Raw genomic sequence first — 15819 nt, 5'->3', positions numbered from 1 at the left:
TATGTGGAACTCTGTCGAAAGCATTTTCTAGGTCCAGATAGATGCAGTCAACCCAACCACCTCTTTCCTGTAAAATCTCTGTGGCTTGATCATAGAAACAGTAAATTTGATACACAGGATCTTCCAGATCGAAAACCATACTGTCCGTCTGTGTGTAAGACTACACAAAAGGGGCCACAGAAACGTAAATTGGTTCTAACATGGTGCCCAGGTTGTGCTGTTCCTTTGTACTATGTTGACTGTTTCAAAGAGTATTAGTCTCCAGGACTACTAAATGTCCAATAATGGTGCAAAAACATGTACATATTGAGTGAGTGTATATATTGTAAAAAAAAATCATAATACTGTAGATTTTATATTTCCTGAAAAATACAACATTTTGGTGCACATACTTGTAACACTCATATGTGAGAGTGTATTGAATTTATGACATTGCATTATAATACAACATCAAGTGACAATATATTGAACAATCCCAGTGAAAAGAGTTTGTAAAATATGCCATATTGTAAATAATGTAACAAAACAAATTCGCGTCAACTCGGGTGGCTTGAATGCCATGCACGACACCTCCGAAACACACCATGCTTGAGCGAGCACCGTGTGTGACGTCATCGGCCAACTTCTCGACTCATTTACATTATTGGTAAGAACAATTAATTTTTTTTATTATTTTCCCTATGCTCAGGGAACACAAACGACCACTTTTATAAGACTTAAATAAATTTGGATTTTATTTTTTTTGTGCCTGGTGGTGTTGAAGGCTATTACACCCATAGCAGCATAAGGGTTAAGGGCAATAAAGAATATACATAATTATAAAACAATTTGTTAGGAGCAGGTAAACAGCCTTATATAAACTATGAATTTTTATTGTCATTTATTTACAGTTTCATTTGAAAGTTTCAGTGAAATCACACAATTTTGGCACTATCATATAATTAATTTTATAGTTGGTTTATTTGTGTATAATATTATATATATATATATATATATATATATATATATATATATATATATATATATATATATATATATATATATATATATATATATATATATATGAATGACATATATGATGCTCATTTAACTAGGATACACTAGTTAAATGAGCACCATTTGACTATTAGTACCTGGATCTAGAAAACCTATACAAAAACTTGAACACACTGGCAGTGATGTGCGGTCTATCGTGAGGATTCATGTTTAAGAATCTCCATGACTATCATAGATCATGTTTTAGCTTTTAGTGCCAAAATATTAAAACGAGAAAAGCATTAGGATGACATATTGCTTTAGTTATTTTTATTTATGTGATCTTCAACTGGCATCACAGAAAGTCATCGCAAGAACACCAAGAGAACACTTGCATGAAATATGGCTTAAGAAGGCACTCTTAACCCCTGAATTATAGTATACTTACTCAAAATTAGTAACGTTCATAAATTAACATTTAGCACTCATTAACTATCATGAAGATATATTCCCTAATGTTTGGTAAATTTAAGAAATAATCTTGACATGTAAAGATGGGATTCTTAATAGTTCACAGTTTTCAATTCAGTCACTATTCCACAAATACATATTTACCAATACCATCATTCTAGGCCATACAGGCAGCACATTAATTTTCAAACTGATAATTGTCACTTGAACTTGCCAGTCACATTGAACAATTACTCAATAAAACCTGTAAAAAGCTGAAAACTTAAATGGGGCTCTTCTATTTCTCTACTAAAATATCTTAAAAAATTATCAATATCTACAATATACTGTACTAATGGAATTTAATCTAGAATATCATTATTATTCAAACTGAACTACATGACATATGCAAATTTGTTAAATATTAAAGTAAATAATCAAATGATATTCCAGAATTTGGACCAAACATTTTATTAAGATAAAGAATAAAAAGAGAGGATTATATATACGAGACCTATTGCAAAATAATTAAAAATTAAATAAAATGAAAACTTAAAATATACTGTAAATTTGTTGGAAAGTGAAGAAAACTTCACAGCCAACATGGTGTCATCACATTAATGTATAAAGTCTGTGCATTATGTACAAGCCTGAGGACTACATAGTCACAGTTGTCACTATGTGTTCAAACTCTTAACTCTAGCTTTCTCTAATTGGATAACGAAACTGGGTTATTTCTTCAAGAGCAAGGGAAGAGTTGGAGCAGATGTCATATTATAGATAACCTCCATTTTTGTATATGTGTATCACAAGTGGAGTTCTATATTATGATCATAAGTTAAGTGCCAATGTCTTTTCAATGTAAAAATACTACTACTACTAATAATAATAAAATCAATAATAATAAAATCAATAATAATAATAATAATAAAAATAATAATAATAATGCATGTAATGTACATCATAAACCTAATTCAGTTATGATTGATGGGCAAAAACTATAACAGCGACAAGGTTAAAAATGAGATACACAGTATCATATTTCTTGAAGAAAATACACATACTATTCACCTAAAATTTAGGAGGTCTGCTTTACGAGTAATGAAAACACCACACCGAGACCCCCAAGAATAAGCATCTGTTAGAAAAAAAAGAGAAGAGTTTGTATAAAAAAAAAAAAAAAAAAAAAAAAAAAAAAAAAAAAATAAGATGATAAACCCACTTCTTAATTACCATGGATTTTTAATAGTTTTCATTTTTTATTTTATCACATTAGTGTTTAATGAATCTTAAAGTGGATGTGATAAATCCTGGGCATGTAAGACAGTTGACAGCTTTAATATTTATAAAACCATATCTTATCTGGCTTTACTATTAACGAAACCATATTTTATCTGGCTTTACTATTAACAAAACTATGGATTTCTTATTCACTTCCTTCTCTTGCTACTCGGTGGGTAACTTAGTAGATGAGGGCCCTCAAATGGCAGTTGCCCAGCCAAGGTGCAGGACCGGCAGCAGAATCTGGCATAATATTTATTTGTACAATAACGAGCACGAACTATCAACTTGCAATTTGCAAAGAAGGGGTTGTCTGTGCAGGAGGGGTGCACATAAGTTCCTGAAATAAAACAAAAAAATACAATGTAATATATCTACAACACATTTTTCATTATATTTGGGGGTAATTGTGTTGCTATGGTTATTATGGCGGAGGTTGTGTTGCTGTGGTTGTTATAGTGGTGGTTGTGTTGCTGTGGGTGTTATGGTGGTGGTTGTGCTCCTGTGGTTGTTATAGTGGTGGTTGTGTTGTTGTGGTTGTTATGGTGGTGGTTGTGTTGCTGTGGTTATTATGGCGGAGGTTGTGTTGCTGTGGTTGTTATAGTGGTGGTTGTGTTGCTGTGGGTGTTATGGTGGTGGTTGTGCTCCTGTGGTTGTTATAGTGGTGGTTGTGTTGTTGTGGTTGTTATGGTGGTGGTTGTGTTGCTGTGGGTGTTATGGTGGTGGTTGTGTTGCTGTGGGTGTTATGGTGGTGGTTGTGCTCCTGTGGTTGTTATAGTGGTGGTTGTGTTGTTGTGGGTGTTATGGTGGTGGTTGTGTTGCTGTGGTTATTATGGCGGAGGTTGTGTTGCTGTGCTTGTTATAGTGGTGGTTGTGTTGCTGTGGGTGTTATGGTGGTGGTTGTGTTGCTGTGGGTGTTATGGTGGTGGTTGTGTTGCTGTGGTTGTTATGGTGGTGGTTGTGTTGCTGTGGGTGTTATGGTGGTCGATGTGTTGCTGTGGTTGTTATGGTGGTGGTTGTGCTCCTGTGAGTGGTGGTTGTGTTGCTGTGGGTGTTATGGTGGTGGTTGTGCTCCTGTGGTTGTTATTGTGGTGGTTGTGTTGCTGTGGTTGTTATGGTGGTGGTTGTGTTGCTGAGGTTGTTATGGTGGTCGATGTGTTGCTGTGGTTGTTATGGTAGTTGTTGTCTTGCTGTGGCTGTTATGGTGGTTGATGGGGTTATGGGAGTTCTTCTACTCCCTAAGCCCAGCCCGAGGCCAAGCTTGACTTGTGAGAGTTTGGTCCACCAGGCTGTTGTTTGGAATGGCCCGCAGGCCCACATACCCACCACAGCCTGGTTGGTCCGGCACTCCTTGGAGGAAACAATCTTGTTTCCTCTTGAAGATGTCCACGGTTGTTCCGGCAATATTTCTTATGCTCGCTGGGAGGGTGTTGAACAACCGTGGACTTCTGATGTTTATATAGTGTTCTCTGATTGTGCCTATGGCACCCCTGCTCTTCACTGGTTCTATTCTGCATTTTCTTCCATATCATTTACTCCAGTATGTTTGGTTACTCCAGTACTCTGCCCAAAACGCTGCGCGTACTAGTGGCTTTACAAGATTGTAATTACTATATTATGTATCCTCACAATCCCAATGTACCTTCTTGTATGTGTGTGTATATATATATATATATATATATATATATATATATATATATATATATATATATATATATATATATACAGTGGAACCTCTATTAACGAGTGGCTCTATTAACGAGTTTTTCCAGTAACGAGCAAGCCACTCGCAGCAAATTTGTCTCTATTGACGAGCTCGCCTCTATTAACGAGTGAAACCACATGGCGCTTCCTAGCGTCTCGCGGGTTCTCGCAAATTCTCGGACGCCTCCGACGCCAGTGTTGTTGTTGTATCTCACTCGACAAGCATCCCTCTGGATTTATTTGAGCTTTTCTTTGGGTTTTTAGTGGTTTTGCGACTACAATTTGTAACAAACGATGTCTCCAAAGAAGCTGCTTGCTAAAGATAGTGTTGTCAAGAGGAAGAAAGACACAATTACTGTGGATTTAAAGAAGGAAATTATAGCAAAGCATGAGTGTGGTGTCTGTGTGATTGATCTCACAAGGAAGTATGGCAGGTCCTCATCAACAATTTACACCATTAGTAAGGGAATGAGGAGGTAAGGGAGGATGCTGCCTCTTAAACTGAGATCAGGGAAGTGTTTGGAATGTTTGAAAAGGTGAACGCATTCTTGGAAAAGCTGCCCTGATAAAGCAATGACAACCCGGTGTGTGAAAATGTTTAATTAATTTATCACTTTGTGATAACACTTTATGAAAGTGTTATCACTTTCGCAGGTATATGTCGCTTGAACATAACACACTTTTTTTCTCTTGAATGTTCCCAAACACCGCGCTCAAGCGTCATTTGAGCAAATATTTCTATAAAATCCAATTCTTATCCGATTGACTTGGGGATTGTATACAAGTTTGCCATGAAATTTCCGTTTTCTTTAATAACCACATTGCCTATTTGAGAAAACGGCATTGTATTGTATCTTCGGGGTAAGACTATTATATTGTTGACACAACGAGTGTAATCAACGTAGTTTTTTATTTGGTGCTGGTCTAACGCATCCTTGTGTGACATTTGAAATGAAATTTGGGTGAAATTCCCAAGAAGAGAGAGTCCGCCTGACTCAGAGGTGGATTCTCCTTCCACACCATAACCCCTCTCCTCCTTCCCACCTCTCCATTGTCTCCCTCAAGCCAGCAACTACTCTTCATAAGGTAAAGTAAATATTAAAACACTACAACAAAACATTTATATTTACATGTGCAGTATTATATTTACATAAAAAAAAGTCATACAAGTATGGATGTTTTTGGGAGTGGAACGGATTAAATTTATTTCCTTTATTTTAAATGGGGAAATTTGTTTCCAAAGACGAGTTTTCCAGGTAACGAGCTCGGTGCCAGAACGGATTAAACTCGTTAATAGAGGTTCCACTGTATATATATATATATATATATATATATATATATATATATATATATATATATATTAGTATATTTTGGTAGCAGTCTTTCCTGTAGACATATTTTATTAAATATGACCGAAAAAGTAAGATTAATAATTCTAACACGAATTTTCTCAATCTTTCGTACATTATGCTTCACTGTTGGAGGTAAATCAAAAATCACTTCTCCAAAATTCATTTTTATTTCTAGTCTGACGCGACACGGGCGCGTTTCGTAAAACTTATTACATTTTCAAAGACTTCACAAATACACAACTGATTAGAACTTGCGTTTCCCTGATTTTATATCTACATTTGAGTGAAGTGGGAAGGGTGATGTGGCATTACATTTGAGTGAGGTGGGAAGGATGATGTGGCATTAGAGGATATTAATAGGGTATTAAAAGTATCAACACAAGACAGAACACGAAACAATGGATATTGAATAGAAGTGTTTGTAGAAAGCCTATTGGTCCATATTTCTTGATGCTTCTATATTGGAGCGGAGTCTTGAGGTGGGTAGAATATAGTTGTGCAATAATTGGCTGTTGATTGCTGGTGTTGACTTCTTGATGTGTAGTGCCTCGCAAACGTCAAGCCGCCTGCTATCGCTGTATCTATCGATGATTTCTGTGTTGTTTACTAGGATTTCTCTGGCGATGGTTTGGTTATGGGAAGAGATTATATGTTCCTTAATGGAGCCCTGTTGTTTATGCATCGTTAAACGCCTAGAAAGAGATGTTGTTGTCTTGCCTATATATAGGCAAGACAACAACATCTCTTTCTAGGCGTTTAACGATGCATAAACAACAGGGCTCCATTAAGGAACATATAATCTCTTCCCATAACCAAACCATCGCCAGAGAAATCCTAGTAAACAACACAGAAATCATCGATAGATACAGCGATAGCAGGCGGCTTGACGTTTGCGAGGCACTACACATCAAGAAGTCAACACCAGCAATCAACAGCCAATTATTGCACAACTATATTCTACCCACCTCAAGACTCCGCTCCAATATAGAAGCATCAAGAAATATGGACCAATAGGCTTTCTACAAACACTTCTATTCAATATCCATTGTTTCGTGTTCTGTCTTGTGTTGATACTTTTAATACCCTATTAATATCCTCTAATGCCACATCATCCTTCCCACCTCACTCAAATGTAATGCCACATCACCCTTCCCACTTCACTCAAATGTAGATATAAAATCAGGGAAACGCAAGTTCTAATCAGTTGTGTATTTGTGAAGTCTTTGAAAATGTAATAAGTTTTACGAAACGCGCCCGTGTCGCGTCAGACTAGAAATAAAAATGAATTTTGGAGAAGTGATTTTTGATTTACCTCCAACAGTGAAGCATAATGTACGAAAGATTGAGAAAATTCGTGTTAGAATTATTAATCTTACTTTTTCGGTCATATTTAATAAAATATATATATATATATATATACAGTATATATATATATATGTCGTACCTAGTAGCCAGAACGCACTTCTCAGCCTACTATGCAAGGCCCGATTTGCCTAATAAGCCAAGTTTTCATGAATTAATTGTTTTTCGACTACCTAACCTAACTTTTTTGGCTACCGAACCTAACCTAATCTATAAAGATAGGTTAGGTTAAGTTAGGTAGGGTTGGTTAGGTTCGGTCTTATATCTACGTTAATTTTAACTCTAATAACAAAAATTGACTTCATACATAATGAAATGGGTAGCTTTATCATTTCATAAAAAAAAAATTAGAGAAAATATATTAATTCATGAAAACTTGGCTTATTAGGCAAATCGGGCCTTGCATATTAGGCTGAGAAGTGCGTTCTGGCTACTAGGTACGACATATATATATATATATACAGTATATATATATATATATATATATATATATATATATATATATATATATATATATATATATATATATATATATATATATATATATATATATATATATAAAAATAAAATAAAAATAAAAAAGTTACGAGTACATTTGGAGGGCTTTGAGACGATCCCAATAATTTAGGTGCTTTATCGCATCTATGCGTGACGTATAAGTTCTCTGTATTCTTTCTATTTCAGCAATCTCTCCTGCTCTGAAGGGGGAAGTGAGTATTGAGCAGTACTCAAGGAGGGACAACACAAGTGACTTGAAGAGTACAACCATTGTGATGGGATCCCTGGAGTTGAAAGTTCTCGTACTCCATCCGACCATTTTTCTGGCTGACGCAATATTTGCTTGGTTATGCTCCCTAAACGTTAGGTCGTTAGACATCATTATTCCCAAATCCTTTACATGCTGTTTTCCTACTATTGGCACATTTGATTGTGTTTTGTACCCTGTATTATGTTTAAAGTCCTCATTTTTACCATACCTTAGTACCTGGAATTTATCACTGTTAAACATCATGTTATTTTCTGTTGCCCAGTTGAAAACTTTATTAATTAATATCAACTTGAAGTTTTTCATTGTCTTCAGCTAAGGTAATTTTCATACTAATTTTTGTGTCATCTGCAAAGGATGATACGAAGCTGTGACTTGTATTTTTGTCTATATCTGATATGCGAATAAGGAAGAGCAGTGGTGCAAGGTCTGTACCCTGAGGTACAGAGCTTTTAACTGTGCTTGGACTCGATTTTATATGGTTGACTGTTACTCGCCAAGTCCTGTTTGACAGAAAACTGAGTATCCAGCGTCCTACTTTACCGGTTATTCCCATTGACTTCATTTTGTGTGCTATCACTTTATGATCACATTTATTGAAAGCCTTTGCAAAGTTCGTGTATATCACATCAGCATTCTGTTTTTCTTCTAATGCCTCAGTGACTTTGTCGTAGTGATCAAGTAGCTGTGAGAGGCACAATCTTCCCGCTCAAAATTGCGGGAAGTTAGCCTCGGTTGTGAAGGTCATTGGTCTCCATGAAATTGGTGACCTGACTACTAATCATGATAGCTGTGTTACTGTGGTTATTATGGTGATGGTTGTAATCCTGTGGTTATTATGGTAGTTTTTGTGATGCTGTGGTTGTTATGGTGGTGGTTGTGTTTATAAGAGGGCAGTAAAGATCAGATTCCACAATACTGTACAGGTGGTAGGGTAAAGGGATTGCTAGATCTCTCTTTAGTGTTGTATACTGTACATAATAACAGTGTAACTGGACACAATTTGACCAGGTCAGTAGGTGGCCTACGGGTAGGAGGGAGCTCAATAGGCCTGACAGGCTACCTATCCCCAACTATGGGAAATCATAAGGTTAACTAACAAATGTTTAAATATACGAGACTTAAGTAAAACCAATATAAAACCCATATTAAAATTTGCAATTTTAAAAATTGATGTTGAGACACTGGCCAGATGCTTCCACGAATGCAAATTTAGAGAATTTAGAACTTTAAAGCAATTAGTGTTAAGGTTGTTAGCCTAAGGATCCGCCCAAAATGCTTTGCATAATAATGACTTTGGAAGAATGTACCACGTAATCACCAACATATGTACTTCGATAATTCATTGTACCTTCTTGTATATATAAATAAAATAAATATGATATGATTTTAAGACCGAGATATTCCAAATTTGAATAGAGTATCCTTAAATATTACTGTTATATACTAAAATCATGTAACTAGCTCTAAAGCAAATCTTCCTAATGTATAGTGTGTTACTAAGGTCACTGGCAGTATCACCTGGCCTTTGGGGATGTTTACAAATTTGTAGCTACTCTTCATTTTATGTAATTTTTCTTCCATCTACAATAGTTATAAAACCTACACCAGGGGCCAGATTCACGAACCAGTTACACAAGTACTTATGAAAGTGTACATCTTTCCTCAATCTTTGACGCCTTTGGTTACACTTATTAAACTGTTTACAAGCATGAAAACCTCCCAATCAACTGTTATAAACAGCCTCCAGGTGCTTTGAAGCTCATTAACTGTTTAATAATTGTAAACAAAGCTGCCAAAGCTTGAGAAAAGATGTACTGTGCTTGGTTTGTAAGTGCTTGAATAACTGCTGCACGAATCTGGCCCCAGGTATCTATACAATTAAATAACAATAGGCACCTCACTTACACCATTATGTGTTGAAGATTTGAGGCTGATGCACAAAACCATTTTTCAGATATCACATAAACACCACAAAAAAAAAGGAATCTTGTGAACATTTTATTGAATCCCTACCGAGAATCTCTAATAAAGCAAGAATACAGAAACAGAATGATCCCTTCTATGGATAAAGTTCATACCTTTGATAGTGATGACAGTGGTGCTGTCAGCAATGCCAAATTCATTTTGAACCTGGCATTTATATCGCCCCGAGTCATCAGTTTGAGCATCCTTAATTATTAAAGTTCTATCATCTGGAAAAATAACAGTGAAATAAGTATTAGATATGGAAATTAATCATTTTATATATATATATATATATATATATATATATATATATTAGAATATTTTGGTAGCAGTCTTTCCTGTAGACATATTTTATTAAATATGACCGAAAAAGTAAGATTAATAATTCTAACACGAATTTTCTCAATCTTTCGTACATTATGCTTCACTGTTGGAGGTAAATCAAAAATCACTTCTCCAAAATTCATTTTTATTTCTAGTCTGACGCGACACGGGCGCGTTTCGTAAAACTTATTACATTTTCAAAGACTTCACAAATACACAACTGATTAGAACTTGCGTTTCCCTGATTTTATATCTACATTTGAGTGAGGTGGGAAGGGTGATGTGGCATTACATTTGAGTAAGGTGGGAAGGATGATGTGGCATTAGAGGATATTAATAGGGTATTAAAAGTATCAACACAAGACAGAACACGAAACAATGGATATTGAATAGAAGTGTTTGTAGAAAGCCTATTGGTCCATATTTCTTGATGCTTCTATATTGGAGCGGAGTCTTGAGGTGGGTAGAATATAGTTGTGCAATAATTGGCTGTTGATTGCTGGTGTTGACTTCTTGATGTGTAGTGCCTCGCAAACGTCTAGCCGCCTGCTATCGCTGTATCTATCGATGATTTCTGTGTTGTTTACTAGGATTTCTCTGGCGATGGTTTGGTTATGGGAAGAGATTATATGTTCCTTAATGGAGCCCTGTTGTTTATGCATCGTTAAACGCCTAGAAAGAGATGTTGTTGTCTTGCCTATATACTGGGTTTTTTGGAGCTTACAGTCCCCAAGTGGGCATTTGAAGGCATAGACGACGTTAGTCTCTTTTAAAGCGTTCTGTTTCGTGTCTGGAGAGTTTCTCATGAGTAGGCTGGCCGTTTTTCTGGTTTTATAGTAAATCGTCAGTTGTATCCTCTGATTTTTGTCTGTAGGGATAACGTTTCTATTAACAATATCTTTCAGGACCCTTTCCTCTGTTTTATGAGCTGTGGAAAAGAAGTTCCTGTAAAATAGTCTAATAGGGGGTATAGGTGTTGTGTTAGTTGTCTCTTCGGAGGTTGCATGGCTTTTCACTTTCCTTCTTATGATGTCTTCGATGAAACCATTGGAGAAGCCGTTATTGACTAGAATAACAGGTTCAATAATAACAGGAATAATAATAGGGTAAGGCAGGTTCTAGTCAATAACGGCTTCTCCAATGGTTTCATCGAAGACATCAGAAGAAGGAAAGTGAAAAGCCATGCAACCTCCGAAGAGACAACTAACACAACACCTATACCCCCTATTAGACTATTTTACAGGAACTTCTTTTCCACAGCTCATAAAACAGAGGAAAGGGTCCTGAAAGATATTGTTAATAGAAACGTTATCCCTACAGACAAAAATCAGAGGATACAACTGACGATTTACTATAAAACCAGAAAAACGGCCAGCCTACTCATGAGAAACTCTCCAGACACGAAACAGAACGCTTTAAAAGAGACTAACGTCGTCTATGCCTTCAAATGCCCACTTGGGGACTGTAAGCTCCAAAAAACCCAGTATATAGGCAAGACAACAACATCTCTTTCTAGGCGTTTAACGATGCATAAACAACAGGGCTCCATTAAGGAACATATAATCTCTTCCCATAACCAAACCATCGCCAGAGAAATCCTAGTAAACAACACAGAAATCATCGATAGATACAGCGATAGCAGGCGGCTAGACGTTTGCGAGGCACTACACATCAAGAAGTCAACACCAGCAATCAACAGCCAATTATTGCACAACTATATTCTACCCACCTCAAGACTCCGCTCCAATATAGAAGCATCAAGAAATATGGACCAATAGGCTTTCTACAAACACTTCTATTCAATATCCATTGTTTCGTGTTCTGTCTTGTGTTGATACTTTTAATACCCTATTAATATCCTCTAATGCCACATCATCCTTCCCACCTTACTCAAATGTAATGCCACATCACCCTTCCCACCTCACTCAAATGTAGATATAAAATCAGGGAAACGCAAGTTCTAATCAGTTGTGTATTTGTGAAGTCTTTGAAAATGTAATAAGTTTTACGAAACGCGCCCGTGTCGCGTCAGACTAGAAATAAAAATGAATTTTGGAGAAGTGATTTTTGATTTACCTCCAACAGTGAAGCATAATGTACGAAAGATTGAGAAAATTCGTGTTAGAATTATTAATCTTACTTTTTCGGTCATATTTAATAAAATATATATATATATATATATATATATATATATATATATCTATATATATATATATATATATATATATATATATCTATATATATATATATATATATATATATATATATATATATATATATATATATATATATATATATATATTGTGACGATAATCTCTTTCAAGAGAGATTGAGCCTGCTCTTCCCTACATCATTACGTCAAAGTACAAGATACTATATAGAAGATACGTTCACCAAGTATCGCCAAACGTTTTGCCCAGAGAGCAAATCGTACCCTGCACACACCTGGCCACCGCCATAACCAGCAAACTACTTATCCTCTGCCTGCCTGTTGCTGATTGGCTGGTGTCTCGTCGCACCTGCCCTCCGCCACCACCACAATTCGATGTCTGGGCTGCAGTGCGCCAGTCTCGTCAGAATATCTTTGTGCTCCATGAAGTTGACATCTCTCGCTGGTAGACTAAGCCTTGGCTTTCGTGTACTAAGGGAGGTGGCAGCTTGAAGCCAGTATTCCAGCACCCATTACATAATTTATTTTGCTATCACTGTAACTTACTAGTCTTAGCGTAACTTTTCTTTGCCAGTGATTATTCATGTTATTTTGTTTGTTGACTTGTCCTGCATATTTTATGAGATTACCTTTATTCATGTCTTGTTTTCTAGAGTAATTAAAATTTCATTGTTTATATACTTGTGTTTTGTGTATCTTCCCATTACCTTACCACAGACAAAAGGACAAACTTTTCTCTTTTTTTTGTGATGTGACGAGGCCCTGCCCCCAGCTTTTGAAACAGCCGAACACCAACGCTTTACCGTCACATTACGTGGGGGCCTGTCCTAGGAGCTTCACTCAGGTACTGGTGCCAAGTAGTAAATTTATGGTAAGCGTATTTGGCTTTGGTAACGTAGCTTTTCACTATTTTTAATATTCAATTTTATTTTCATATGGTGCTGTGTGTATTGTGCATTCAGAGAGTAGCATATGGTGAAGGTGAGACAACTTTGGATTACGTGGTGACTGTAGGCCTCAGTCATTCTCTTAATTGGTCATCTCTCCCTCCGTGTTATTACTCGTGTTTACCATCTTTTGTCCCTAGGATATTTCTCATATTTTTGGCAGATCATCATATTGGTACCCTGGTACTGTGGTCTGTCCCTGGGTCAAGTGCACCTAATCTTCTGCAATCTGACAGTAGGAGGATAAAGAGGGCCATAGTTCCTCTCGCACGAACTTTAGTTGCTGAATTGGGACCTCAGCAACAGTTCTCGTCACCAGTTGACACCTCGCACCCCTACACGTCGGTCAGAGATGATGATATTCACATTGGTAGGAATTAGCCTTCTTTTTCAGAGCACAAAAGTTCGCTAATTCTGTAAGTATCATATTAATTTCAGTGGGAAAAACTTGCTTATGTCCTATAGAGACTCGGCAAGGTATGCCTACATCCTTGGACTACCTATTTTACTTTTGAGGCAATTAACTGTTTCATTTGTTTTAGAAACTCAATTTTGCTTGTTTAGTAGGATTTTCTTGCCCTTACTATTACATGAATACCGGGTACAAGATTTCCTGCGACCTTGATTTATTAATCATTTACCATCTTGAAATTAACATTAATTGTTAAAGATTCCACAGGATAGGTACCAGTTGCCACGTTGTCCTGTTTCTGACATTCACCATATCACAACAGTATATTCGTTGTGCATTTATTTGCTAATTTCACCATGTTTCGTCTCCAAGCTTTCCGTGCAGATCCAGCAGGTGCAATAGGGACTTTAAGTCGTGCCAAGAGGACTGAATTACAAACTCTTGCACATGAGTATCAACTAGAAGTTCCCTACCAAGCCAACAAAAATGAAATACATAACCTGTTACTGGATCATCTCTTAGAGGAAGGTAAGATAGACTCTGAAACTCACGAAACTTACTTTATTGCAGATAAAACTGATTTGGCAACGATGAAACTCAAACTAGAGCTGGCCAAGATCGAACGCGAGCAGCAAAGGGAAGCAGCTGCCATGCAAAGAGAAGCCCTCGAGCAACAAAGGGAAGCAGCTGCCATAAGAAAGGAAGAACAAGAACGTGAAATCGCCCTCAAGGAACGTGAGGTTGCAATACTCCGTGAGCGGGAACGAGTACAGCTTGAAACAAAACAACGCCAATTGGAGATGCAACACGAACATGACAAACAACAAGCAACTCTGGCTATAGAATGTCGTCAACGAGAATTCGCGTTGGAAACTTCACACCTCGCTCAACGCCAGCAAGCTACCGCCAATCTTCCCATCAGTTTCAATATATCACATGCAAGTAAGTTAATGCCACCATTCGTAGAAACAGAAGTTGATGTGTTTTTCACCACCTTTGAAACCCTTGCTAATCAACTTAGTTGGCCTGCCGACCAATGGGCAACCCTTCTCAGAGTACATCTTACAGGTAGAGCTGCAGTTACACTCAGTACTTTGGCGTCTGAGAATGACTACCAGACTCTGAAACAAGCAGTGTTGGACGCCTACCTTCTCTCCACCGAAAGTTATCGAAGGAAATTCCGTGACCACCTGAAGGCAAGTACCACTACCTTTCTCGAATTTGCTAATACCAAAAGGAGATATTTTATGAAATGGCTGGAAGCAGCACATGTCTCTACCTCTGCAGAACTCGTCAACCTCCTGCTAGTTGAAGAATTCTTGAGGCGTGTGCCGCCTCTTGTCCGTCTATATTTAGCAGATAAAGAAGAAACCGACTACCTAAAGTGTGCTAAGTCGGCTGACACTTACAGCCTCATCCACCGGCTGACACCAGAACCATCTTCCAGTAAGAAGTCGTGGTACAGTTACGAGAAAGTGAGTACCGATCAAGCTGGCTCGCAATTGTACTGTAAGTATTGTAGACTCTATGGACATACCATAGATAAATGTGGTAAGTCTCAATACAAAGGAAATGCCGAATTACCTAGATCCAAACAGACTCCTCCTAAGTCCGGTAAGCCTGTGATGAATGTTGGTGTTCATGTTAATGATCTTTCTCTTTTCAGTAAACACCTGTATACTGGAACTGTCTCTACCAACGGTTCAAATCCAGAGGGACGTTTCAAACTGAAGATCTTGAGGGACACAGCGGCTCTACAATCGATTATTTTGAAGTCGGCTGTACCCAATATCGCCTACACCGGAGAAACTGTCTTCATCACTGACCTCACTGCTACCACTCCTTATCCTCTCGCCAGAGTCCACCTGGATTGTCCCTTCGTGACCGGAGAAGTCCAAGTCACCATCAGGGAAAAGCCTTTTCCCATGCCTGGAGTGCAACTTCTCCTGGGCAACGACTTGGCAGAAGACCTGCAACCGACCAACCTGATCGTCATGGACAAACCCCAGGTGTGTACCTCTGTAATGGATAATCCCATCTTTGAGTATGTTCCAGCAAAGGTTCAAGAGAGTGATGAAGTTTCTCCTCCGGTTTTAGTGACCACCCGT

At 37.4% G+C, this 15819-nt stretch overlaps 1 protein-coding gene across 1 annotated transcript in view; it reads right to left on the bottom strand.

Annotated features, from left to right (window-relative positions):
• Nucleotides 1-851: 851 nt before the first annotated feature.
• LOC123766071 (proteoglycan-like sulfated glycoprotein papilin) overlaps nt 852-15819 on the bottom strand; it is a gene marked incomplete at its 5' end in the record, with an annotated part of 493143 nt that continues 478175 nt past the window's right edge. The window contains 2 exon segments of the mRNA XM_069321077.1: nt 852-3046; nt 9972-10085. Coding sequence (XP_069177178.1) covers nt 2856-3046; nt 9972-10085 — 305 coding nt within the window.

Source organism: Procambarus clarkii, chromosome 9, assembly GCF_040958095.1.
Source record: "Procambarus clarkii isolate CNS0578487 chromosome 9, FALCON_Pclarkii_2.0, whole genome shotgun sequence".
NCBI lineage: Eukaryota > Metazoa > Arthropoda > Malacostraca > Decapoda > Cambaridae > Procambarus > Procambarus clarkii.
This window is presented reverse-complemented; position numbering and strand designations above follow the sequence as displayed.